General features: G+C 50.7%; 1 protein-coding gene across 2 annotated transcripts in view; it reads left to right on the top strand.

The window, feature by feature from the left end:
* The window catches only part of SHB (SH2 domain containing adaptor protein B), a 137,711-nt gene that overhangs the window by 32,622 nt on the left and 80,541 nt on the right, over window positions 1–24,548 (top strand). For both annotated transcript variants that reach the window (XM_005683946.3, XM_018052197.1), the window contains exon 2: window positions 17,364–17,484. In XM_005683946.3, coding sequence (XP_005684003.3) covers window positions 17,364–17,484 — 121 coding nt within the window. The remainder of the gene's footprint in view (window positions 1–17,363; window positions 17,485–24,548) is intronic.

Below are 24,548 nucleotides of genomic sequence, written 5' to 3'. Positions count from 1 at the left end.
TGCAGAGCTGGGGGGCTTCTTGAGGAAGTGAGAGAAGGGGTTATACTTCTAAAAGATTGGACCAGCTGCTGCCTCTGGCACCCCCAGTCCCCTGCTTTGGGGTACCATAAAAATCACAGAAGGAGCAGAGATCCCAGTGGCAGAGGATCTTAGTCTAGGTCCTTCTGCTGGCTCACCCAGGTTCTGCCCAGAGATCCCTATGGCAGGCAGCTCACTGCCTCCTAAAATAATCCTGTGCTGTTTTGAACAGCTGTGTTTGATCAAACAGTCTTCCTAACCTTGAGTTGAAATCTTTTCTATAACCTCCACCAGTTGGTCCTCATTCTGTTGTCTCTGGCCCCACAGAACACGTCTACATCTGGTTCCAGGAATTAACTATCCATCCTGCACTGTGCACACATGCCCCTAAATCTTATCTAGAACAGACACACTTCTCAGCCTCTTTAATTATGCTCATGAGACATGGAGTCCAGGCTCTTTATCATCCTGGTAGCAGCTCTTAATTAAAGTGCAGGGCCCAGAGCTGGACGTGATTCTCCAGCATCCCTTGGATTTGTGCAGAATGGAGGGAGACAGTCCCTCCTTGCTGGTGGAAGTCATAAGGTCACACCACTGTCAATGCCACCAGTGGGCAGCTTGGCTTTTGAGAAGCCATTAGGCCATGCGAGCGCAGCATCACTTTTATAAAGGTCCCAGGCAGCTGAGATCCCTGGGTTCTCGCATATCTATGGCAAGTTACGGCATTATTTCTCCTTCTGCCCACATCTGGCCTGGTGGAGTGTCTGTGGGCTTCCCAAAGGGCTCTGTCCCTTCCTGGCTTACTCTGGAGGATAGAGACATGCACCCAGCCCCCTCACCTGGCAGACGTGTAGTGTGGTTGTGAGAGAGCTTCGTGGGCCCTGGGTTTATGACATCCCTGGGCCAGGAACGAGGTTAATATTCTTAATGGCAAAAGGGTGAGCCCCATTATTACCCCAGCTCATTAATCAATGGCAGAACCCGTTTTACCTGTTAGGTGTCCTGGTGTGGGAAGTTCATGAATGGGAATCCAATTTCCTTTTTAAAGCCAAGCAACCTCTGCCCTTCTTAAATCCGGGAGGCAGTTCTGGGGAGGGTGTCAATATTTTAGAGCTAATTTTTTCTTGGGTGGAAGGGGCTGTGGGCAGCTTTTGAGGGCCCTCCCTGCCTTACTCACCAAGCTGACACAGCTGGCCAGAGGTGCTGGGAAAGCGGCAGCAGCTCACTCAAGCTGGTCCCTAAGCCAGCGCCGCCAGGTCAGGACAGCTCCAATTTGGGGATCCAGAATGATGGGGAGCTCAGGGCCATCCGTTTAGACCTGTTGCTCACAGATCAGAGGATGGGCATGACGGAACTGTGGAGAGGGCAAGTGGGGCCAGACCTCTCAGGGGGACCACTCAGGTCCACCACTCAAGTGTAGCCCCTTCAGATTGGCTGGTCGGCTGGGGTGATGGTTTAAATGTCCCCAGGGAGTACATCCTTCTGGGGTTCGTATCCTTCTCCCCAAATTGTTCAGTTGCTCAGTCGTGTCCAGCTCTTTGTGACCCCATGGACTGCAGCATCCCAGGCTTCCCTGTCCATCACCAGCTCCTAGAGCTTGCTCAAACTCATGTCCATTGAGTCAGTGATGCCATCCAACCATCTCATCTTCTGTCGTCCCTTTCTCCTCCCGTCTTCAGTCTTTCCCAGCATCAGGATCTTTTCTAGTGAGTCAGTTCTTCGCATCAGGTGGCCAAAGTATTGGAATTTCAGCTTCAGCATCAGTCCTTCCAGTGAACATGCAGGAGTGATTTCCTTTAGGATTGAGTGGTTTGATCTCCTTGCAGTCCAAGGGACTCTAAAACAGTTTCCTCCAACACCACAGTTCAAAAGCATCAATTCTTCAGCACTCAGCTTTCTTTATAGTCCAACTCTCACATTCATACATGACTACTGGAAAAACCATAGCTTTGACTAGACGGACCTTTGTTGGCAAAGTTAATACAGCCAGTTATTAATTCTTGTTAATGAAGCAGGGGCCTGTGTTCAGGTTCACCTTCTAGCTCTCATCCCTCTCCTGTGCTGACTGATGCTTCTGTGTGCAGAAGTGGGACCCTATCTTTCTACTGCCTCACAGCTGCTGTGAACACCTTTATAACAACGCTGGTGCTCATTGCCTCTAGTGTAAGGACATGCCTGCACTATTTTTTGGTGGTGGGTTGTGGGGAGTAGGAGGAGGTGGGATCCTGGGCAGGATGGAGGAGGCAGTAAGCAATGGAGGGAAGTAATTGCTAGAAGCCCGCCACAGAGCACAGCTCCAGGCAGAAGCAGTTGCTTCCCCAGGTGTGGCCCTGGCAGGTTGCAGGTGTGTTCCAGTCACAGGTAGGCTGAGGAAGAGGAAGGGAGACTTCCAGCACCCAGCTGATGAGGGAGTGTCGGGGTGGCCCTTGCCCAGCTTGGTGTGTATCTGAGCCAAATTGGCAGAGCTTCCTCTTCTTCCTTTCAAACCTCCCTTCAGAGATTTCATTCTGCTGTCGGGAAGGAACCCAGGATTTTTGAAACTCAGGCGGCAAGCTGTGGGTGTCACAGAGAGTCAAAGACTGGAAGGGAGGCTGGCCAGAGTTGAACCCTGCAACACTTCGTGTGTGCTGAGGCCTTGGAGAAACTAGGAAACCTCTCTGGGCTTTGATTTATCTCCTCTGAAAACAATATAATTAGGAGGATGAAGTAAGACAGTGTTAAAATCTTAGTCTTGCCTGACAGTGGGTGTTCCCTCCATCCTCAGCATCACGTCTGAGCCTCTTGCCAGTTCTCATCCTCGAGCACCCTCAGGCTCTTGGAGGGTCTGGTTTAAGGTTCTCAGGTCCTGGCACCAGCGGACCTCATTTCCAGGCGGTCGTCCCAGGGAGTTGAGCAGGGTCTCACTTCCTGGCAGAGAAGTGTGTGAAGTGAGGAAGCTGATGACGGGATATCACGTTGGGGATATCTCCTGATGGTGCCTTGTCAGAGAGGCGCTCAGCCTCCGCGATCGCTTGATTAACACAGCAACAGTGGATCAAAGTTTACTCTTTTGAAATTGATAAGTCTGGAACTCTGTTCAAGATACCTTTGCCTCTCTTTAAGGGTAGAACGTTTCTAGTGGCTAGGGATTTATGACCTTGTTTGGAAGGCGATTTTACAATGTGCACCAGTAATTCAGGCCACTTCCGGCTTGATTCATGAGGTTGCTGTCCTGCACCATGTTGGCATTTCATAGAGACCAGTTCTCGGTGGTCTGGAATGTGTCCTTGGAGTAAGCTGCGGGAAAAGCGAACCCCTTTAAGTAGTGGATGGATCCCAGACCGTTGAAATCCAAAGGAGGGCTTGATTTTTTAAAACAGTGTTGAAAAAACTGAAATCCCCTTATAAACCTGGAAGAAGAAGGCTGGACAGGTGGACTGGTGATCAGGGCTTTTCCTGCCATCTCACCTGCTAGTGTTTGTTCTGGTGGTGCCATATCTCCAGGGAGAGATACTGTACATCACTGAGGACCAGGGGGGCTGAGGTCACCTGTCACAGCAGCCTGGCTCAGGCAGATAGCTGAGCTGACGTGAAAGGTCAAGGTTCACAGCCACGGCTGTCGGTCAGTGCCCTAACTGCACTTTGCTCGTTGGATTTTTTTTTTTTTTTGGTTTAGGGCAGACCAGAGCCCTTCTCTCTTTGACCATTGGCTGTGGTAGAGGGCACACATCTGACCCTTACAGCTTATCTGGAAAAAACCAAAAAACTGAGGTCCTTGGCCTCCTGGAGCATGTGGGAGGCTGGGGGTGTTGTGCCTTTATGGACATGCTTGTACATTCATGTCTAAGTGCAGGTGCATATGCTAGGCATGTGTGTATATATTTACTTATTTTATTTACTAAACACTTAAATGATGTCTACCTTGTACTATTTGCATGATTCTAAGCATTTGACAAATATTTAAGACACAATTCTTGTAACAATCTCCTAGGGTAAATCTTTGTATTCCCACTTTATAAATGAGGAAACTTGGGACAAAGTGTAAGTTGTGTAGCTTGCCTAAGGTCATGCAGCCTGTTGATGGCCCAGCCAGAAAGTGTACAGGTGCTTGAGTGAAAATGTGCTTGTTTCTAGTACCCTAAGCATAAGGGGCCCCTTATAGGCATGAACTCAGGCTTCCCCCTGGAGAGGAATGGCCCAACAAACCCTCCATTGATTCATTAGCTCATTGACCCATCTAGCATTTACTTGGCCCCCTTTATGCCAGGCTGGGACTGGGCATTGGGATGTAGATGGGCAGAGCCAATAGGACCACCCTGTGTTGAAAGCTTTGGGCACTGTGGCTTCACCTTGGGGTTCTCAGGGCAAAGGCTGCAGGTCTGAAATCACTCTGCTGCTGCTGCTAAGTCACTTCAGTCGTGTCTGACTCTGTGCGACCCCATAGATGGCAGCCTACCAGGCTCCCCCATCCCTGGGATTCTCCAGGCAAGAACACTGGAGTGGGTTGCCATTTCCTTCTCCAGTGCACAAGAGTGAAAAGTGAAAGTGAAGTCGCTCAGTCGTGTCAGACTGTTCCGCAACCCCATGGACTACAGCCCACCAGGATCCTCTGCCCATGGGATTTTCCAGGCAAGAGTACTGCAGTGGGGTGCCAGTACCTTCTTCCTGAAATCACTCACATATTTACAAATCTGGCACCTCTGGGTAGCGGATCCAGGAGCAAAGAGAATGGGGAAATGTGTCCACGAGCCTCGAAAACTCAGTGGTCCTAAGCCCACTAGTCCACCCCCCGGGCTCTGGAGGGCCTGATCAGAGAGAAGTCTTGTAGAGCCATGGGTGATGGGCTGGAGGGAGCAAGTGTGCAGTGCCCACGTGTGCTTATTTTACTGTATTTCCTTCCAGTCCCCCCCTTTTTGGGGGGGCTGATCCACACAGAATGTAGGATCTTAGTTCCCAGACCAGGGGTCGAACCTGTATTCCTTACATTGGAAGCTCGGAGTCTTAACCACTGGACCACTAGCCAGGGAAGTCCTGCAGACCTTTTTTTTGTGTGTGTGTGCTTAAATATTCGTCTTTCTTTCTCTCACTCTCTCTCTCTTTTTTTTTTTTTTTTTGGTGTTATATTTTAGAAAAATTGAATCTTCCTAGTTTCTATGTTGAAATCAGACTTTTGTCAGTTGCTAAAGTGCCAAGAATAAGGCTTTTTTTTAACCAGTAAAGATTCTGGGAACTTCCATGGTGATTCGATGGCTAAGACTCCACACTCCCAATGCAGGGTGCCTTGGTTCCGTGGTCAGGAAACTGGATCCTGCATGCTGCAACAAAGATCGAAGATCCCACATGCTGCCACTAAGACCTCCTGGTACAGCCAAAATAAATAAATCGATCAAAAATAAATTTTGAAAAGATTCTGTTACCCTCTTTTGTTGGCTGCATAGTGGGGGTCCTCAGGCAGCTCACCCCATCCTGGAACAAGTCAGAACTCCAGCTGCCAGTTCAGAATATTCTCCTTCTGCACTTTCGGTTATGGTCTGAGCCATAGATGTCTGCACCAAGGAGGTGCATTTTTAGACTCTCCCGAGAACAGTGTCACTGCAGGCCACTCACTTCTCTGCCTGTGGGGTCAGGAGCCGGCATGGGCTGCCAGCGTCCTCAGCTACAGGGTGGGTGAAGTGTGGGTCCCACAGTGGTCTGGTGCTCCGTCAGCCAGTCAAGGGGGCCTGTGGTCCCTCTGCACACAGGCTCACCCTGCTGGGGTCTGTGGCCCCCAAGGCCTTTCCAGGTGCTCACGTGCTCTACCAGCCCACCCACTGAACAGGAGCTCCCTGAAGCTGCCAGGTGACATTGCAGGCCTCTGAAGGGACTAGTGGCCCATCAGGGTCCCCATTTGGTTTTGTCCAGGTGCTGGTTACTTGTTCCCTGGAACAGTGGCCCTTGCCCAGGAGAAAATGACCCAGGGCCTTTGTGTGGGAACATTGCTTGTGTTAGGGAGGCTGGTTTCCAGGGATGGCCTGCTTCCATGAGTCTGTACAGTTTCCACCACCTTTTCAAAGCCATTGTTATCTGCTCAGAACCCTTGGAGGGGATGGGACCTGGAGATCCTTCTTCCCATTGCATGGATGAGGGACCTGGAGATCCTTCTTCCCATTGCATGGATGAGGAACCTGAAATTCTGAGGAGAACAGTGGTGTGGGCAGGCTAGGGGCCAAGTGGCACAGGAGTCTGGGGCCATCTGATGGGCCCTCCTGTTGCTGCAGCTGGGGGTAAGCTCACCAGGTGTGAGGCTCTTCTTGGCCCCCAGCAGCGGATGCTGTCAGCCTCCGCCACATCCTTCCTACTCACCAGTCCAGCTTCCTCCAGCTAGCTTGTACCTACATCTCTCCCCGAGGCTTTGTGCAGGACTTGCAATGGGGTGATCATCCTTCCAACACTTGTGAGGCAGCCCAGAAGTCAGGGCTCAAGAACAGCTTCCAAAGGGCCCTCCCAGAGTTAGTTGGTGTCTCTTTCCCCTGTCCTCCTCACCTTGGTAAAGTGATTCTGAACACTGGGTTTATGTAGACAGTGTTCAAAAGTTTCCAGATTGGGTGGAATTTGGGTGGTCCACCTTGGTAGCTGACTTGATTACCCAGCTTTCCTGCTGCTATCCCCTCCCTGACCCATTTCCCCATCCTTCCTAAGTGTCAGCTCCCAAATACACCACTTGCACCTGAGTCCTGGCTTCCGGTTCTGCATCTGGGAGAACCCAGACTAAAATACCTGGCATCTCAGGTGGGAACAACATCCTTTCCCCGTTCTCTAGTGTTTTCGCCCATGCCAGTATGGTGTTATCCCTTGGTCTGTTGACTCAGTTTCTTCCCACCCCTGGAGGAAGATGTTTTCACAGTGAAGGGGTGAGAGCTCAGGCTCAGAGAAGAGAAAGAGATGTGCCCAGACTGCCACACCTGGGGAGAAGCCAGAAAGCGCTGAAGCTTAGGTCCCTGAATTCAGTACTGCCCTATACATCCCCGCCCACCCTTGCTCCTGCCCAGCGCACCTTGTGAGGCCCCTGCTGTGCCCAGGGGCTGATTGCCTTATGGAAGGACCCGCCCAAGCCTGCCTCTCAGCAAAGAGCACATCATGAGCACAGAGTAACTCTGATTAAACAAGCCACTGACACCATTACAGACAGGTATGACATTGCAATGTTCTGTCCCTGGTAACTTTCCCGTACCTTGGGTGGGTGCCAAGTACATGTAAGAAAAAGTGCTTTGGGCTTCAAGGACAGCTGCTTAACTTAGAGGACTGCATGTGAGAAAGAATTAATTGAGGCTTGGTTGCTGAAGGATTTGAGAACATGGCATTGTTTTCAAAAGTGAATCACCGTTTATTGAGCACCCACTATTAAGCTGAATATAATTGGAAACTTGCAAATATGGTGGTGGTAATTATGGCTGATGCTGCGTGTCCTCCATAAACAGGCAGTGACTCGGGGGTGGGGGTGGGGGCCGCTGTTTAGTACTCACATCTTAGAGGCGCTGGGGCCTGGCCTGCCTTGCTGCTCCCAGGTTGGAAAAGTGCATGAATCATCCTAATGGGCTGCATTCAGAGAGAATGACTCTTCACTTAGTACGGTCCTGCACCACTGTTGCTGATTATTGGAATGCGCTGTGCCAGCCTGGGCCCCATCTCCCCTTGACCCAGCTGTGAGCACAGAGCACGGGCTGATGGGAGAAGCCCCCTTGTTCTCCACCCCTGCTCTCTCCTGGGCCCTGCGTGGAGCATGGAGGCCTGGTTTCCAGGGGTTTTCAGAAGGGCCCGAGACCTCGGGAAAGGCCTTGGCTTCTTTACTTTACATACTTTTCCTTTGCACACTGCGTTTGCTTTACATACTTTTCCTCTGAGTCCACTGGAGAAGTTGTTCTTATTGGACACGGCCTCCTGTTACCGTGAGAAAGCCCCACGGGCATGCCTGATCCTTCCTTGGGAAGGAAACAGCGGATGGGACCAAAAAATGACTCCAATTCAGCCATCTAAAACCCATTTTGGAAGCAGGCGGCTATAAATATGTATGTAGGTCACCAAATGACTTAGGTTTTCGTGCGGCTGGGATTTGCCGGAAGTCTGGTTCTGTCACTCTGCTAATGAGCATTCTGTTACTGGACATCCAGGTGACTTGCAGGACTCTTCCCCTCCCTCCCCAGGCCTCAGTTTCCTCCTCAATAAGAGGAGGGACTCCATCAGGCTGGATGATGGGTTGAGATGATGATCATCAGAATGACATTTCTCAGGACTCGCCATGTGCCAGCCCCGTTCTAAGTATATCACTCAGATGGGATCATTTTATCCCCACCCCACTGTCATTTTATAGACAAGGGACCTAAGGCCCCGAGAGGTGACTGACTTTCAGAACCGTCCCCTGTCCCTGCTCCTGATGATGCCACCTCCTACACTTCCAGTCTAGAGAGCCCTGCCAGGGAAGAAGAAAATCCCCATCTTAGCCTTCCTATTCCGGGTCTGATCTGAGAGCACTTTCTAGGCAGTGGCCCCAAACCCAGGAGGGGCACTTGTCTCCTCTTGAGCAGGAAGCTTGGGAGAGAGGAATGTCTGGGAAGGTGGGTGCAGGTAGTTGGGGTTTGCAGGAGGGCTGGGCCGTGCTGAGCCAGAGCTCAGGGGAGGACAAAGGGATGCCCAGTGGGTATCCCCAGGTGGACTGAGCCTGGCCTGGGGCTGCCTCCCACAAGGAGCTGTCTGCGGGGATGGATGAAGGTTCTTGTGAGAGGAGCTAGTGTGTTTTTTCCTGGGGCATGATTGTGGTAAATATGCCCCCAAAATTTTTAGAAAGACTTTAAGAGAAAAATTAGATAGCCATCCAGGTATCACAGAAACCGTGTGGACCTGGGAGTGAAGAAACATTTGGTTATCTGTTTCTGGCACTGACCTTCACTCCCTGTTCCCCAAGACCTCCTGCTCCCCAGTGCATTCGTGCTTTTCAGGCTATGGAAAGTGGAACATGTTGGGGTTCCATGTGAGATTTCCTTTGCACAATTTATACACATAAAAGTTTGAAATCCACTGGACTAGACTGTCTCTGACCCCACATGTAGTGACTCTGCAGACCCCCAGGTGCTTCTGTTCTCAGGAGGGAGGCACTGAATTATCTGTCCATAGGTTCTAGCTAAAAGCAATGAAAAAATACTGGGATTGAGCTATCTCTGAGTTCAAAATAGAACCTCCCACTGCTTGAGAGATGCTGAGAATCCGGTCCCTACTACATAACAGCAAGGTTCTGGGGTAAATAAACAGAGGGCCAGGCCAGGCTCCACTCCAACAACCTCCCACCTAGGACCCACAGCCTTCTTCATGGGGTGAAACTGAAGGAGGGTGAGGTGTGTGTGTGAGAGGAGGGGGGAGGCGAGCAAGCAGGGCTGGAAAGGCGCTGACGAAGGCTGTAATTTGGAATGCATTTTTCCTGACAAGTTGGAGCCTGCAGGTGTCTAGGCAAGCAGCTGTGGCCTTGGGAGGGGCAGGACCGGAAAGACCAGTGGAGACCACCGCCTCCTGACAAGCGGGCCAGCTAACTGGCTGGTCTGTAGAGAAGCGTTTAACCACAAAACACCCAAGGTCTGCACAAAGAAACGGATGGCGGCTGCTTGGATAGTGACAACTGTCCTGAATGACTGAACTGTAGGGTTGTGAGCTCCCCGGAGCCTTATGGGCAGAACCCTTGACCTCCGTCAGTGAAAGAGGGGCCTAGCACTTCGAGGTGACTCTGCATGGCTGAGTCAGACCTTAGAGGAGAGAAAGGGAATCTGTCCTAGGTTGGTGCGGAAAAGCACTCTCCCCACCATCTGATTTCCAGGAGTTTCGGCTGAACGCCTGAATGTAGCTAATTAATCTTCCCCAAATTAATTTTCTTACCATGTCATAAATGATTTATTGGTGTGCCTATAAGTAGAGGTGGTCTATGATGGTCAAAGCCAGGGACAGGGAGTGGTGAGCAGGGACTGCTTGCCTGTATCTCCGCATGGGGGCGGGGTGTCCCCACAGTTCTGCGTGTGTTGCAGCCTGTTTTGTGGACCCCTCGGAGCCCTGGACGTGGGCATAGACCCAGAGCACGCTGCCATGTCAGCACATGGAAGGTAGCCTGGAGGTTCTCTACCTCTTAACCAAGTCCCTGGACTAGTTGTATCCTCCCCAAAGCATAAAAGGTGAAAAAAAGGATCATTCACATTTTTCTTTTTGTGGTTGAGAAATGTGACAGCTGTTGTCATGCCTAATTGCAGCCAATTTTCTCTCTGTAATCATCACTGGGGCCTTTTCTGGGGTTTCTTCTTGGGTCTTTGTTTTGTCTTCCTGAATAGATTTTCAGCTTCCCATGGACAGAGACCCCAGCTTGATCCCGGGCTCCCAGGAGGTGCCACCATAGCCTGTTCTTTATAAACTACTGACATGTCCCCATCATGACATTATTTGCTCTTCGCGAAACTCATGTAAAGTTGAGAAGCAAATAGTTTTGCCCTGTTTCATGGAAGAATTGCTGAAGCTTGGAGAGATAAAAAGAAGCTTGCTCAAAGTTACCCAGCAAGGGTGAAGGAGAGTTGGCTCTGGCCAGAACGCTGTGTCTGGGACGTTTCTGCTTGGTGGGGTCCCTTCTATGGAGCCACTCGTTTTTCTGTGTTTTTGCACAGTTCTGGCCTGCTGCTGGAGCTTTGGAAATACCACCCATCACGGTTGGGGTTCTGCAGACAGCCACCCAGCTGGGTATTTCTAGAAGCCGGTGTTCTGCTGTGTAACAGCTGAAACTGCGCAAACTAACAAAGCACAGACAGGTGGTATCCAGTTTTCTGACCTCTACCCAAACCAGACAGCCGCCAGTGCCTCTGCTTGGGCACCTGAGTGGCAGGCGCTCCAGTTCCCAGGCAGCTGTTCCTTTCACTGGCTGTTAGATGTCCTTGCTGACTCACCGAGCTTACTCCTGTATAGTTTGGGTCTGTGTGGAGCATCTGTCTACCTCCTCTTCTCCAGGCAGCCCCTCATCATTGGAAGCCCTCTCCAGACCCCCAAATCCCTGTTCTGTTAATGCCATCTCTTGGTCAGCATGGCAACTGAGTCTCCCTCTTGAGGATGTCAGGCCTGCCAGGGCCTGTGTCACGCTGGGCCCCAGAGGAAGACCAGGACTCCTGCCTGCCAGTCCCCTGATGGGGGCAGAAACAGGGAGCCCCTGGCTGCTGCTGCCATGCATGCTGTTCACTCACCTTCAAGGAGCCCTCCTGACCCCCAGAGTGGAGGGGAGGGCCGGGTTGCCCGTGTGGCTCCTGGGTTTCAAGCTGGCAAGCCAAGACTCAGAACCCCAGGCTGTCCATGGCCCCTCTGCCCCTGCACAGTCCAAGGGCAGGCCAGTTACACACTGGCCTGTATTTTCAGCCAGGGATGTTGAATTATGCTACAGTCAGTACCCATCACCTCCCTAAGGCAGAGAGAGCTCCTTTTGTCTTAGCTATTCTCTCTCTTATTTATTTATTTATTTTTGGCTTTATTAATAAAATTGATTGATTGATTGATTTTGGGGGTCTTCTGTACTACGTGGGCTTTTCTTTAATTGCCACAAGTTGGGGCTACTCTTTGTTGCAGTGAGCTGGCTTCTCATTGCGGTGGCTTCTCTTATGGCAGAGCACGGGCTCCGGGGCACTCGGACTTCAGTAGTTGCAGCTCATGGGCTCATTAGTTGCAGTCCCCAGGCTTCCAGAACACAGACTTAGTAGCTGTGGCACAGACTTAGTTGCATGTGGATCTTCCCAGATCAAGGATCGAACCCATATCTTCTGCGTTGGCAGGTGGATTTTTTTTTTTTTTTAAACCACTGAGCCATCAGGGAAGCCCCTTAGTTGTTCTTCAAAGTGGTTCAAATGCAGTGGGGAGGCTTAGTCATTTAATCTGGGGCTCCTGACCTTTTTGAGAAGTGCCTGACACTTTGCAGGCATATAGGAATGTGATGGAGGGAGCAACAACTTTATCAGTTATCAGATTCCCAAAGAGATCCATGACCCCCAAACCATGAAGAAGGCCAGCACAGTTAATTGATAAGGAATGGCCCAACTGGGACCATATAGAACATTCCCAGGTGTGTTCACATGCAGTTTGCTTTAGAGTAGAGCAGACAAAAGCCATGTGCCTGGAAAGGACACAGAGCCTCATGGGTTGCCGCCCCCTCACTTTCCAGGAAGAGGAAAGCAGCAGAGGGTGGTGGAAACTAGTCTTGCCTCATCCTGCAAGTGGCTGAGCTGGGGCAGCCCAATGCTGCCAGTTCCCACAGGCAGCAGATCATAGGAGGTGCCTGTATGGCTTGGAGGAAATGCCTGTGGGGCAGTGGGGACAGCACAGGCCACCCACTCCTGGAAGGTGGAGCTGCCTGTCTCGTGTCCCTTGTTTTCAGCAGGCTTGAGTGCTTTTAGCAGGAATACCTGTGCATTTCAGCTCTTCTCCACAGTCCCACCAGCCCTCCCTGGAGCCAGGTAACCTTTCTGGAGAGTTTGAACAGTAGTCTTATTCTGATAGGATCTATGCTTTGAACAGAGAGCGTTGCCCATCTTCACAGCCGGGCCCAGCTTTGGCCCCGGCTCCCCTCAGGGGGCAGGGCAGTGTCTGGCCTCCCCCTAGCTCAGGCATGTTGCTCAATCTGACCAGCCCTCAGGATTGCACAGAGGATGCCATCACTCCCGCGTCTTGGATCCTGGAGATGGATCAAGGCATGCTGGATCGTCTCTTACTCCACTTGACCCCCAGGGAAGAAAGCAAGAGAAAGCTGCATTTTACACTGACTTCTTGCTTCACTTTATTGAACAAGGCTGAGAAACATCTGGGAAAAGTGGAATTCCAGAGTCATATCGAGAGGCTTAGCTTTAGATTGGTGGGCGAGGGGGCTGGCTCTAACTTAAGATTTTCCAAACTTTCCTCATAAGAATCACCTGGGTTACTTATGAAATATACAAGTTATTAGGGCTAAGAATCTGGGTTTTATAAAACAAGGATTCCAGGCCACGCCTATCTTCAGGCTAGTATAGGAAGTAGTTTATCCCTTCTACCAAAAATAACCTGTGAAGAGGAGTGGTTTGGAAAATTTAGTTTCTCATATAATTGAGTAATAAGTTTTTCTTGTTTGAAAAATGTATTAATATTACAGACAAGTCTCCTTTTATTTTCTCTTATCACCCCATCCCAGTCCCTCCCTCCTCCCAGAGGAGCTGTCAGTTTGAAGAGTCTGTCTCCCCATACATTTTTGTTACATTAAATAGAGATACAAGTTTCTGTTTAACTTTCATAAAGAGGTATCATATTGTATTTATCATTCTACAACCAGCTTTCTTTCCATTCAAAGCTATGTCATGGAGCGCAGTGTTGGTGCAATAGCGTTAGAGTGACTGCCTTTTTTTTTTTTTTAATCTAAAACATAATACTCCTTAGTAGAAACTGGCACGGTTCAGTTAGCAATCCCCCTATTGATGGACATAGAAGGTTCTTGAAGTTTCTCTTTATTACTTGCTTTAGTGAACGTCCTTGCCCAAGTCTCCCCGTGCACATTTAGGAATGAATACAGAGAAGTGAGACTGTTGGGTCAAACCACGTGCATTTTTGGAGTTTAGTGGATTCTGCCCAAAGTTAGCCTTCACAGTGGCTCTACCATTTACCTTTCCACCCAGAATCTGTGGAGAGAGAGGACCCGGTTCTCCATACAGGTGCCACCGTCTCGTTAAAGCATGTGGGTCTGTGGCCAAGTGGAGACACCCACTTTCCTCTAGTGCTTCCCTTTGGGGGTGAATTGAAAGACTACCTCCCATCATGAAACTAAATCCTCGAGAAAACCCAGGCTTCAGACTGCTGTCAGGGATGGACCAGTTCCACCCAACAGTGTGTGCAAAGCAGAAAGGAGGCCTGTGGAGCTAACTCCAGAGCCTTGTCAGAGAGGCACTGAGTATGCTGGGATTCTAGAATCCTCTGGACTGCTGTGGAAAGGAAAGGAAAGTGAAGTCACTCAGTCGTCCGTTCATGGGATTTTCCAGACAAGAATACTGGAATGGGTTGCCATTTCCTTCCCCAGGGATTCTTCCCTACCCAGGGATCGAACCTGGGTCTCCCACACTCCAGGCAGATTCTTTACTGTCTGAGCCACCAGGGGCTGCTGTAGGCCATGTACAAAAATGGGAGGTTGGGACAGGGCTCTTGAGGGCAGCACCCACCCCACCCCCCGCCCCCACCCCACTCCAGTTTCACCGCTTTATAAGCCTATGAAAGTCCTTCAGGGCCACTGGCTAACCTGGGAATCTCCAATTTTGTTTGAAAGCAAGAAAAGGCTTGCCTGGGTTTTAGCCATACCTGGCTTGTTTTCTCAGAGAGGGTCAGGCAGTACGCCCATCCCAGGAGGCCAAAACCGTGAAAGAAGATGTATTAGGCAGCCACATCTAGTTAGGCAGCCACACTCAACAGCCGTCTTTCTGCTGCTCTCCTCCCTGGGGGAGTGGTGGGCCCAGTGGCTTGGGTTCCCCTCTCAGCTCTGCACCTGCCCTGTATAAAGCAGGCAGGCCATCTGAAGGGTCCAGTGCCCTGTTGGGTGTTTGCCAATTCAAGATCAAAATCAAGGAAAGCTTCTCGTATACCTGAGTGGCCTGACCTACAGAGGGGTCCCGGTTGGCTCCCTTTTGCTTGAACTGTTTAATTAGATTTAAGGTACTTGTCCACTAACGGGGGCGTTTTAAAGCAAAGCAGTGTCCCTGGGCAGCTTGGATAGTGGCCACGCTTGAGGCCGGTGGCACATTGCATGGCTAAGCTCCCCACTCATCTCTCCTAACTCTTGGTTAAATTTTTACTCCAAAAACCAGGACGTGATTTTGTGAAAGGTCAGACAGCTCAGTTAGTGTTTGCCGAGTTTCACGTTGCTTAAACTTCAAATTCCCTCCCCTCTACCAACCTTACTTTGAAGTTTGAAAGGAAATTGATTAAATATTATACATTTTTAGGAACCTTCCGATTTGCTTCTTAAACTAACAGAATTCTAAACTGTTTTTTTGTAAACGGAAGGATTTTCAAACTGTCAGCAGGTATAACTAGAACCATATGTCAGCAGAGACCAGGAGCTTTCCCTGGTTTCAGGATTTGTAAATTCTTACTGAAACGGAAGCAAGCAGGGCAGGCAGCCTGAGGGCCCCCGTGACAGCCTGAGCTCAGATCTCATTTTAATTAGAAAATACAGATAGCGCCTGCTGAACCAAAGGCCTCCCAGAGCTCCCGTCCCAGGCGAACAAAGATTTGGTTTGTATCCTGCTTGCCTCCGTGTTTGCAAATTACTGAGCACTTCCGGGAGGAGCTGGAATGTTGATTTCTAGATTATGCAGCCCAGCACCCTCCCCAGCTAATCCCCCCAAAGTGATTTTGTTCTCTTGGGGAAATATTTGCTCCCTTCCTTGTTGCAGAATAGTCGGAGGGTGTTAAAGAAGAAAAGAGACTGCAAGGAAGGTGAGGACGAGAGAAATGAGATTACATGTCATCCACAGCAGGTTCATCATTTTCTCCATTGGACTTCTGGCCCCTTGAACTCTGAGACACAAAACTCTGTGCACCCCAGATCTGCATCTGAGCTGTTCTGAAGGACAGTGGTTCACGTGTCTAATTTTCTCCCTAATGAGTTCTGCAAATGGTAGAGTAGAAATATCAAATGGAAGACATGAAAGGCCCTACCGCTCCTCTCCCCCATCTCTCCCTGCCCGGTGTCATTTGAGCTCAGGGAGTCCCCAGAAAGGCCACGATTACAATGTCAGCATCTGGAAGCGCCTCCACTGGGACTACAGCCTGACCCACAGCCGCTTCGGAGCGGTGGCAGCAGGCGCCGCACATGCTCAGACGGTGTTCCAGCCCTGGGTCTTTCACGGATAAGCCTGCCCTTGTTCAGGGAGCAGTGACTGCTGTGTGCGATGCCTCCCGCCGGCCCTCCTGGCAGCACGCTGGTGACAGGGCAGCTGCCCACGGTCCTAACGTGGGCATCACGTTCCGGGCAGCTGGAGGTCACTCTGCTCACTCGACCAGGGCTGCTGCCACAAAGTGCCACTTAACCGGCAGACAAAGGGGGATTTTTCCCTTCCCCTGGGTTTATAGGCCCCTCAAATGCCTTACATTCCAGGAGCTGGGTGAGAATGGAGGCTCCTGTGGTTTCTAATTAAACCTACAATTTAAATAACAATTCATGAAACCCCAAGGGTTGAGAGACAGGCTAACCTGCCCCCCTCCTCCCAAAAGAGGCAGCTGGGTGGCCCTGGCTGAGAAGCTGAGGACTTGCCCTTTGCCAGATGTGGGACCAAAGGAGCCCAAGTCACAGTGAGTTTTGGTGGAGCGAGGGTGCGTTGAAACGGGACCTGTGCTTTCCTCACTGGCGAGGGTGCCCCGAGGAGCACCTCCAATGAGAGGAAAAGTTGCTGTGTTTGCTCTTAGCCTGCAACTGGGAATTTTTACCTTTCTCCTGGGAAAAGAGAAAGCTTTAAAGTATTCAAAACACAGATTTTTTTTTTATGGTCTCAGGGGACTCCCCTGGCTGCCCCCACCACCTAGCCCCAGGTGACTGCTGTTTGTTGTGGAACTTTTGTTGTTTTCTGGAATACAGACAAATGAGGAGTCCAGGAAGGAGGCAGAGGAGCCAGCCAAGGGTCTCGGTTCAGCCCCCGCCCGCTTTAGACCTCAGTTTCCGCATCTGTCACAGGAGAGTCTTCTGATGTGTGGCTTCCAAGGCCCTTGCTGCCCTTAGCAGTCTGTCTGGCCATCCCCGAGCTGCTCTTGTGTTTTCCACTGGGCCTGGCTGGGGCCTCAGTCATCTTTGCAGAGCGTTGATCTCACCAAATTGTTGTCTGATTACCCAAGGCATGGTTGTGTTCCAGATTTGGGAAAGTGGAACGCTGGACATAATTATCTCGAGACAAACTCTTCTATGCCTCAGCCAATACCAGGAGCATGTCAGCATTTCTGGGCTTTCTGCGAGCTCCTTTCCAACTTTCCTCCCTTTCCATTCATTCCATTACACTAAGCAAGTCACATCCCCTGAAGACGCCCTCCAGGTTCTTGCCTCTGTGCTTCTGTTCTCACTTCACTGTGCCTGGAGCAGCCATCCTGCCTGTGCAGGCCCAGGAACCTCCCTTAGGATGGAGCACGGCAACGTGGGTTCCCTGTTACCCCTGCAAGAATCAGAGCTCCCTGCTGGTGGGCACCAGTTCAGACTCCTGCCTCCACCTCCCCTTCCTTGCCCACCTGGCACAGACTCAGTTTATATTTGTTGGAGCAAAGCCTGGCTGTGAACAGAAGTGAAGTAGAAAGCCCCAGGTGGACTCACACCCTTGCCATCTTCCCTACAGGTGACCATCGCTGATGACTACTCGGATCCCTTTGATGCCAAGAATGATCTCAAAAGCAAAGCAGGAAAGGGAGAGAGCACAGGCTACATGGAGCCCTATGAGGCCCAGAGGATCATGACTGGTAAGCACAGGCTCTTGCAACTCCGCGGGGAGGTGGATGGGTCACGTGGTCATCCGCAGCCTCTGCAGGGGAAGGTGTGTACTTTGGAGGTGGTGGTTGGGGGGATGGCAGTGTGTTGAATCTTTACCACAGGTTATCTGTTCAGGTTTCACTGACCTCAGGAAGAACCCGGCAGGGCACAGTGACTGTCCAGAGATAGTAGGGTACTAAATTCTGTTCATCAAGAGAGGGACTAAGAAGTAAGTGGGGAGGTGAGGGGAGTTTCTCTTAGGAATTTCTAATTAAAAAAAGATACAGCTTTTGAGATGGAAAACTTGGAGCTTCCTAGCAACCAGGGCAATAAGAGAAACAGGCGGGGTTACCTTGCTTTTATTACTTAGTAGAAGGGGGCAGACTAGGTCTTTAGGGACGAAGTTATCCCTGCCCCCATCCAAGAAAATCTTTGTTTTAGGACAGGAAGCAGCTTAAAGCACCATGGTCTTTGTGGCAGGTTTATAGGAAACATAGAGACTTTTCTCCTATAACTGTTTTCCTATTGGCCCTTGATGATGAAACGGGTCAGAGCAGCAGTGTGGGGCCCAGGAGAATGTGGCCGGGTATGTGGTATCCTGGGGGGTCTGTTTTCACCAGAATAATACTTGGAACATCTTAAAAAAAAAAATTTATTTGGCTGCACTGGGTCTTAATTGTGGCATGCAGGATCTTCCATCTTTGTTGCAGCATGCGAAATCCTTAGTTGCAGCATGTGGGATCTAGTTCCCAGACCAAGGATCGAACTGGGCCGCCTTCCTTGAGGAGCACAGAATCATAGCCACTGGATCACCAGGGAAGCTCCAGAGCATCTTTAAAGAATGAACAGATATCAGATAGCAGCCATCTTGACAGACCCCAGGCATGGGTGGGTGGTAGGGAGATCACAAGCAGCGGAGAACCCCTCCATGAGGATCCCCCTTGCTCAGGAGGATGGTCCAGGCATGGAAGAACACTTGTGGGTTGGCCTGCTCTGACTCTGAGCAAGACAGTGATGTGAGCAGGGGCAGAGCAGGCCAACCCACAAGTGTTCTTCCCTGCCTGGATCATCCTCCTGAATGCTGGCCTTGAATTCTGAGCCTGTTGAGTTGGTGCCCTGTATGTCTCAGGGTTTGGGGTTCAGGTGCCTCCTTCTGTGACCCTCTTATTGTTTATTTGGTGTTCATGTTTCTGAGCACGTTCTCCTGATTCCTTCTGAATTTAAAGGCGGAAGGGAGGGACTTCCCTGGCAGTCTGATGGTTAAGACTCTGTGCTTCTGCTGATTGGGGAACTAAGATCCTGCATCTGGTGTGGCCAAAAAGTAAAATAAAAAATAAAAGAACATATTGAAGAGAAGAAGAAGGAGGGGGAGGAGGAGGAGAAAGGGAAAGGAAGCACCAGTTACTGAGCTCTTAGCACACGCTGGGCCTGTGTTGAATGTTTGCTCTCGGGATGCAAAGACCCTCTAGGATAATTGCTGAAGAGTCTGGATATGAGTCCAGGCTCTGCTTCCAGGACTCTGCCTCATGTTCTTCCCTGCTCACAGAAAGCAATACTCTGGCTACCTGTGTAGGCTCCAGAACACCTGGCTGCTTTGTGAAGGGCTGAGGCAGGAAGCAACTGGTCAGACTCCTGAGGGCCACCTCTTAGGCCCTCTCCCATCTTCCTGGTCTCTCTTGGCAGAGCAGCCTCTGTGGGCACTCTGACATACATGCTCATTAAGCCTCACCATGTCCTTGCAAAGGAGGTATTGTCTCATTTCACAGGTGATGGAAACTCTGGACAAGTCACTTCCCTGGGGTCCCACCAGCAAAAAAGGGAGAAGGCATTACAGATCCAGACTTGCATCTTCAGAACATGGGGGCGGGGAGCTGACAGGGGTGGGTGGGAGCATCTGTGGCGAGCCAGACTTTGGGGAGAGTCTGCAATTGCTCAGCGTCTTTGGAGTGGAGCCGGGCTCCTCCTGGGTGCTGCCGTGGACTGCAGCGGTGAGGAGCTGATTTGCCGGGTGGAACTGTCCTGAGGGACTTTGGCTTTTTAATGAGACACACCCACAGGGGCCAGGCCCAACGCAGGGCAGTTTGAGTTTACCAGAACCCTGTTCAGATCTCAGGCATTCTCTCTCCAAAGGAGCATCCATCTATTTTCTGCTCCATGCTTTCTTTGTACCTTGGAGACTATGCTCAAATTTACCCACATTTTTATGTTTTTAAGGAAATAGGTGATTAAACTGGACATTTTCTGGGTGTAATGACCTTGCAGTGGCTCTCTTTGACTTGGAATTCTTCGTGTGTAACATCACCATCGCCGCAGTGACTGATGGCGGGGCTGGGGGCTGGGTTAGCCAGCACCGCATAAGTGTTCCAGGAAGTAGCTCACTGAGCTGCCGTGAAGCTCACATGCGAGGGGAGGTGACAGAGGTGGGTGCCAGGGATGGCAGCCGAGCAAGGGGCGGCACAGAACAAGTTTACGTTCAACCTTTTAGGGTGACCTTTCTTTTTTTGGTGCTGTAACATTTATGTGTGTGAGTGCACGTAGCTTCTAGTAACGGGGCAGGTCTCTCTGGTATGTAAGAATAATGCTCCTGGGATGAGCATGGCCTCTGTGCCTGAGATGGCATGCCTCTCTATACTGGTCTGAAAAGAGACCAGGCTGATGTCACGCAGGTCTGGGATGGTCACTTGCCACCAAGTGGGCCTCAGTTTCTCACTGAGAAGCAGGTGCCTTAGAGTGGACAGTCAGTAGTACTTGTAGCTGCTTTTGGCTGGGAACTAGCTGTTGTGACCCTGGGTAGCACATGCTGTGGCTCTTGTTTTTCCCGGTTTAAGGAAGGATAGGTCAGTAATAACAGCAGCAGCAGTGGAGGCCATTGCCAAGCCCTCTCATACTTGTTTACAGCGCTTGGTGTGAATTCTCGCCGGATCTTCACCATCACTCTTTGCAGTGTAGGTGCCCATTGCCCTGATAAACTAAGGCATAGAGACATTTAGTAATTGCTCCAAGGCAGCATAGCCAGGCAGTCAGTTGGGGGTGCTGTCTGCCAACACCCTGTTTAGCAGCTACATAGGACTTCTTCCCATGGTCTGTCCAGCTTGATTTTCAGCCTCCTCCTCATGGCCCATGTGGAGTAGGGGGCCTGTGATTAACTGGCAAGGTTTTGTGCTCCACAGTCTTGGCACTGTGCAGCAAGCGGTAGAGAGCTTGTGGGAGGTATGATTTGGTGAACAGGGAACTCAGGCCACCCCATTGGCTGAGGCTAGGATGGAGTGCGTGGAGAAGCATGCCTGTTTTTCCAGGGGCTCCTCTCACCCACTTCCCTCTGGTCTGCTTCAGCTTACCCTCTCCCATTGGCTCCCCTTAGTGTCATCCACAGGATTTAGGTTGTGGCTCCAAAATGGAGGCTCAGGTCTCCATGGAGCCTGAGAACCCATGTATGCCTGGACCTCACTTTTTGTCCTGATCACCTCTCTCACCCCAACAGCAGCTCTGGAGATAACACCCAGCTGTTAAGGAGTTAACACCTAGGGCTCTATGGAACTCAGTTGGAAAGCTAGTGACCCAGCCCCAGCTTTCTTTTTTATAGGTGGGGAAACTGAAGCTCAAAAAGGTCATGGTCCTTTTGAGATTTTTTTTAAACATTCTGGTTAAATATGAAGCTACTTTGTGAAGTACTGAGTTGCCCATCCTTAGACGCATCCAAGCAGAGGCAAGACAACCAGCACTGGGAGATGACACAAAAGTAGTGAAGTCTCAGATGTGTGGCTGATTCAAGCTACTCTTAGGTCTGTGCCAGGCCTGAGCTCCAGGGTGTCCTGATTCACTGTGCCCTGCCCTGTCATTAGAAACTTCGGACCAGTCCCACAAAGGGAGCACCGGAGACCAGCTCTGAATAGGAGAGGATCTGGTTAGGGCTGGCAGCTTCCTTTCTCAGTGCCAGCCTAACTCACAGCAACTGTTCAGTCCTGGTTCCCCTTTCCTTCTTCCTTGGCCCATCCCTTGAGGTCAGGTTCTGGTCTTGACCTTTTCCGTGCATGCACAGAAGAGGAAGGATCATACCACCTCTTGATGTCCATCCTGCCCCTTTAGTGTCCCCCAGCTCCCACTGAGCTGGTAGAATCAGGCCACCTCTCTCCAAAACCCTGCTTTGCAGCCCATTCACTCCTTCTTCCCTGAGGCTTGATGCTGGGAATTGAGAGCTCCAGATGCATAGAGACACCTACTGATGCAGAGGGAAGGCTGTTGGTCACCCACTGGGGTGACTGTGTGGGCCAGGGTGCTTAGCATGTTGGGGGTCGCATTGTAAAACAAGGCATGTAACACTGATGTGAGTCTTGGGTGGAGGAACAAACTTCGTACTTGTGCTTGAGATTGTTGATATTGGGGGCAGAGGGCCTGTTTGGTCCTTCACGTGGTTTTCTGTGCTGCTGAATTCTCTGACCAGTCCCCATCGGGGCCCTGCCCATTTGGAGTGCATGCATGCATACTCAGTTGCTCAGTCATGTCCGATTCTGCGATGCCATGGACCGTAGCCCGCCAAGCTTCTCTGTTATGGGATTTCCCAGGCAAGAATGCTGGAGCAGGTTGCATTTCTAACTCCAACCCATTTGGAGGTGGGTGGCCAAACAAGCAGGACGCTGGAGCAGCTGGTTCTCAGGTCCTCGGCAGTACCCTTGGTATCCGGAGCCCTTGCCAAGCCCTGCTGTGCTGGCATCTGGACCATGCAGCCTAGGCAAATACTGCTTCTGCCTCTGGGAATATCAGAGAAGCACGGAGACAGACATGGACCCGGGGGCTGGTTGTTGTGTGGAGGTGAGCAGTAAACCTCCAGGAGTTCAGAGCAGAGACAGCAGCTTCCGGTTGGGCCATCCCAGTCGGGTGGGAGGTGAGAGTGGTGGGTGTGGGAGCTGGGCCTGGCAGCCAGGCAGAAGGAAGAGCTTGAACAAAGGCATGGAGGTGTGGGAACTCTCTGCCCGAGAGGAGTGGCAGGAGATGAGGCTTCTGATAGGATCCTGATAGGAAAAGCATGGGGCAAGAGCATGTAAAGGCGGATCAGATCATCAGGCCCTTGTTAGCCTAAAGGCACAGAATATTTCTCACCTGGGATCCTTCCTCCCCAGGCCTTCAACCCCAGGAATTCCCAGAGGTGCCCACGGTGATGGTGGTGACAAGGAAGGTGGTAGTTTGTGTTTTTAGAGGGCTTTCCTCTGTGTCAGGCACTGCTCCAAACCCTTTCCCTGATGTGCTCATTTAGCCCTCCCAAGGAATCTATGAGGTTTAAGTACTACTATCATCCCCATTTTACAGATGAGAACACTAAGTCTCAGAAAGGTTAAGGAAGCAACAGAACCAGGAAAAGCAGCACCCTCTGGAGCCCCTGCCTTTAGCTAAAATGCACTCACATCTGTCCTGGACTCCCAGAGGGTCTGCAAAAATAACTGGGAATTTTATAGTTACTTAGGCCTCATTTTGAGGTGTGACTCCCCCCAGCCACCCCCCATCCTATATAAAATTGTTCAAAGTGTCATCTCACAGGATGAATCATATAAGCATTAGCTGCAAGCATTTCATATAATTTTTAATATGTAAGCAATTATACATTAAAAAGTCCTTAGCATGTTTTTATTATAAAATCAACTTTATAGCATAATAAGAGGAAATTAAACCATTTCACACAGAGCCCTGGTGCTCACGACTTGCCTTGTGCCCTTTTAAACTCCATGTGCTCATGGGCACTCTCCAGGTAAAGCCAGTTACTGATTTGATTTGATTGCTGTTGTTTTGGGCCATGGCATTCCGGACCAGGGATGGAACCCGTGCCCCCTGCCATGGAAGTGTGGGAGTCTGGCCCCGGGACTGCCAGGGAGGCCACTGATTTTAAAGGTGGAGGTGCGGGTGGGGGCATCCTTTCATATCTTCTTATCCTCTGGCATGGCCTCCTCTACTGGCAATGTGCTTTCTGAGAGAATGGTGGTTGTGTACCACTTTCAAGTCTCAGTATTCCAGTGGTGGCCTGTTTCTGGAGGAAGGAGGCAGGAATGTGGACTCCAGCCCTGGCTCTGCTCTGGTCTACTGTGTGACCTGAGGCAGGTTGCTTCCCCTCTCTGGGCCTCAGTTGCCTCATCTGAAAAACCAGATTCTGCCTTCTTCCCTGGGCTCGAGGAGGATCGTTATAAACCCTTAGGTTTCTTGCCTCTGTGGTCACATTGGGCTTCTCTGGACAGGCCTGACACCCCCACCCCACCCTGCCGCCACTGCCCCCCTCATAGCAGCAGCCCAGGTCTTGCCAGGTTGTGAAGAAGAGCTGGCATGGCACCATCCCAGGAGCTTCAAGTCTGCACCCTCACGACGGCCACCTCCAGATGCCATTCCTGGAGCTGCTATTCTTGAATCCCAGAATGAAATCCCCAGACACTGGCAAATGCTTCTCAGAGAAGGTGCCCTCTAAGTCTTGCCTGGCCTTCAGAGAGAGGGGCCGCCTCCTGCCCAAGATTTCTGCCCTCCTTATATGTTCACTGTTGTCCCTGCCCTCTCACTTGAGGCAATCCTTTTTTTTTTTTTAATTGAAGTATAGTTGATTTACAATGTGTTAAGTTCTGCTGCACAGCAAAGTAATTCAGTTATACACACCTATACATTCTTTTTTAAATATTCTTTTCCATTATGGTTTATCACAAGGTAGTGAATACAGTTCCCTGCACTATACGGTAGGACCTTTTTGTTTATCTATTCTCTATATAATAGCCACTATTTTCCTGTCCTTTTAGTAGTGGGTAAGTAAAGGGCCTTTCTGTCTGGGCTCCTGAGCCTGGCCCTTCCTAGCTCTGCAGCACCCGTGGACCCTGCTCCCAGGATATCTGTGCACTTGTCTCTCCTTCTCACCTGGCCTCCTCCACAGCCCAGCTATCCGAACAGTCTCCGCACCCTTCATTCCCCTCACCCTGTGCAAGCCTCATGCTCCTTTCCAGCCTGCCTGCTCTCCTAGTTGCCTCAGGCTCCAGCCTGTCCTGGGGAGGGGGAGGGTCACAGGTCTCCAAAGGCTGGGGAATGGCAAATG

This window comes from Capra hircus, chromosome 8 (assembly GCF_001704415.2).
Source record: "Capra hircus breed San Clemente chromosome 8, ASM170441v1, whole genome shotgun sequence".
Classification (NCBI taxonomy): Eukaryota; Metazoa; Chordata; class Mammalia; order Artiodactyla; family Bovidae; genus Capra; species Capra hircus.
Note: the sequence above shows the minus strand (reverse complement) of the source record. Positions and strands in the feature narration are given on the sequence as shown.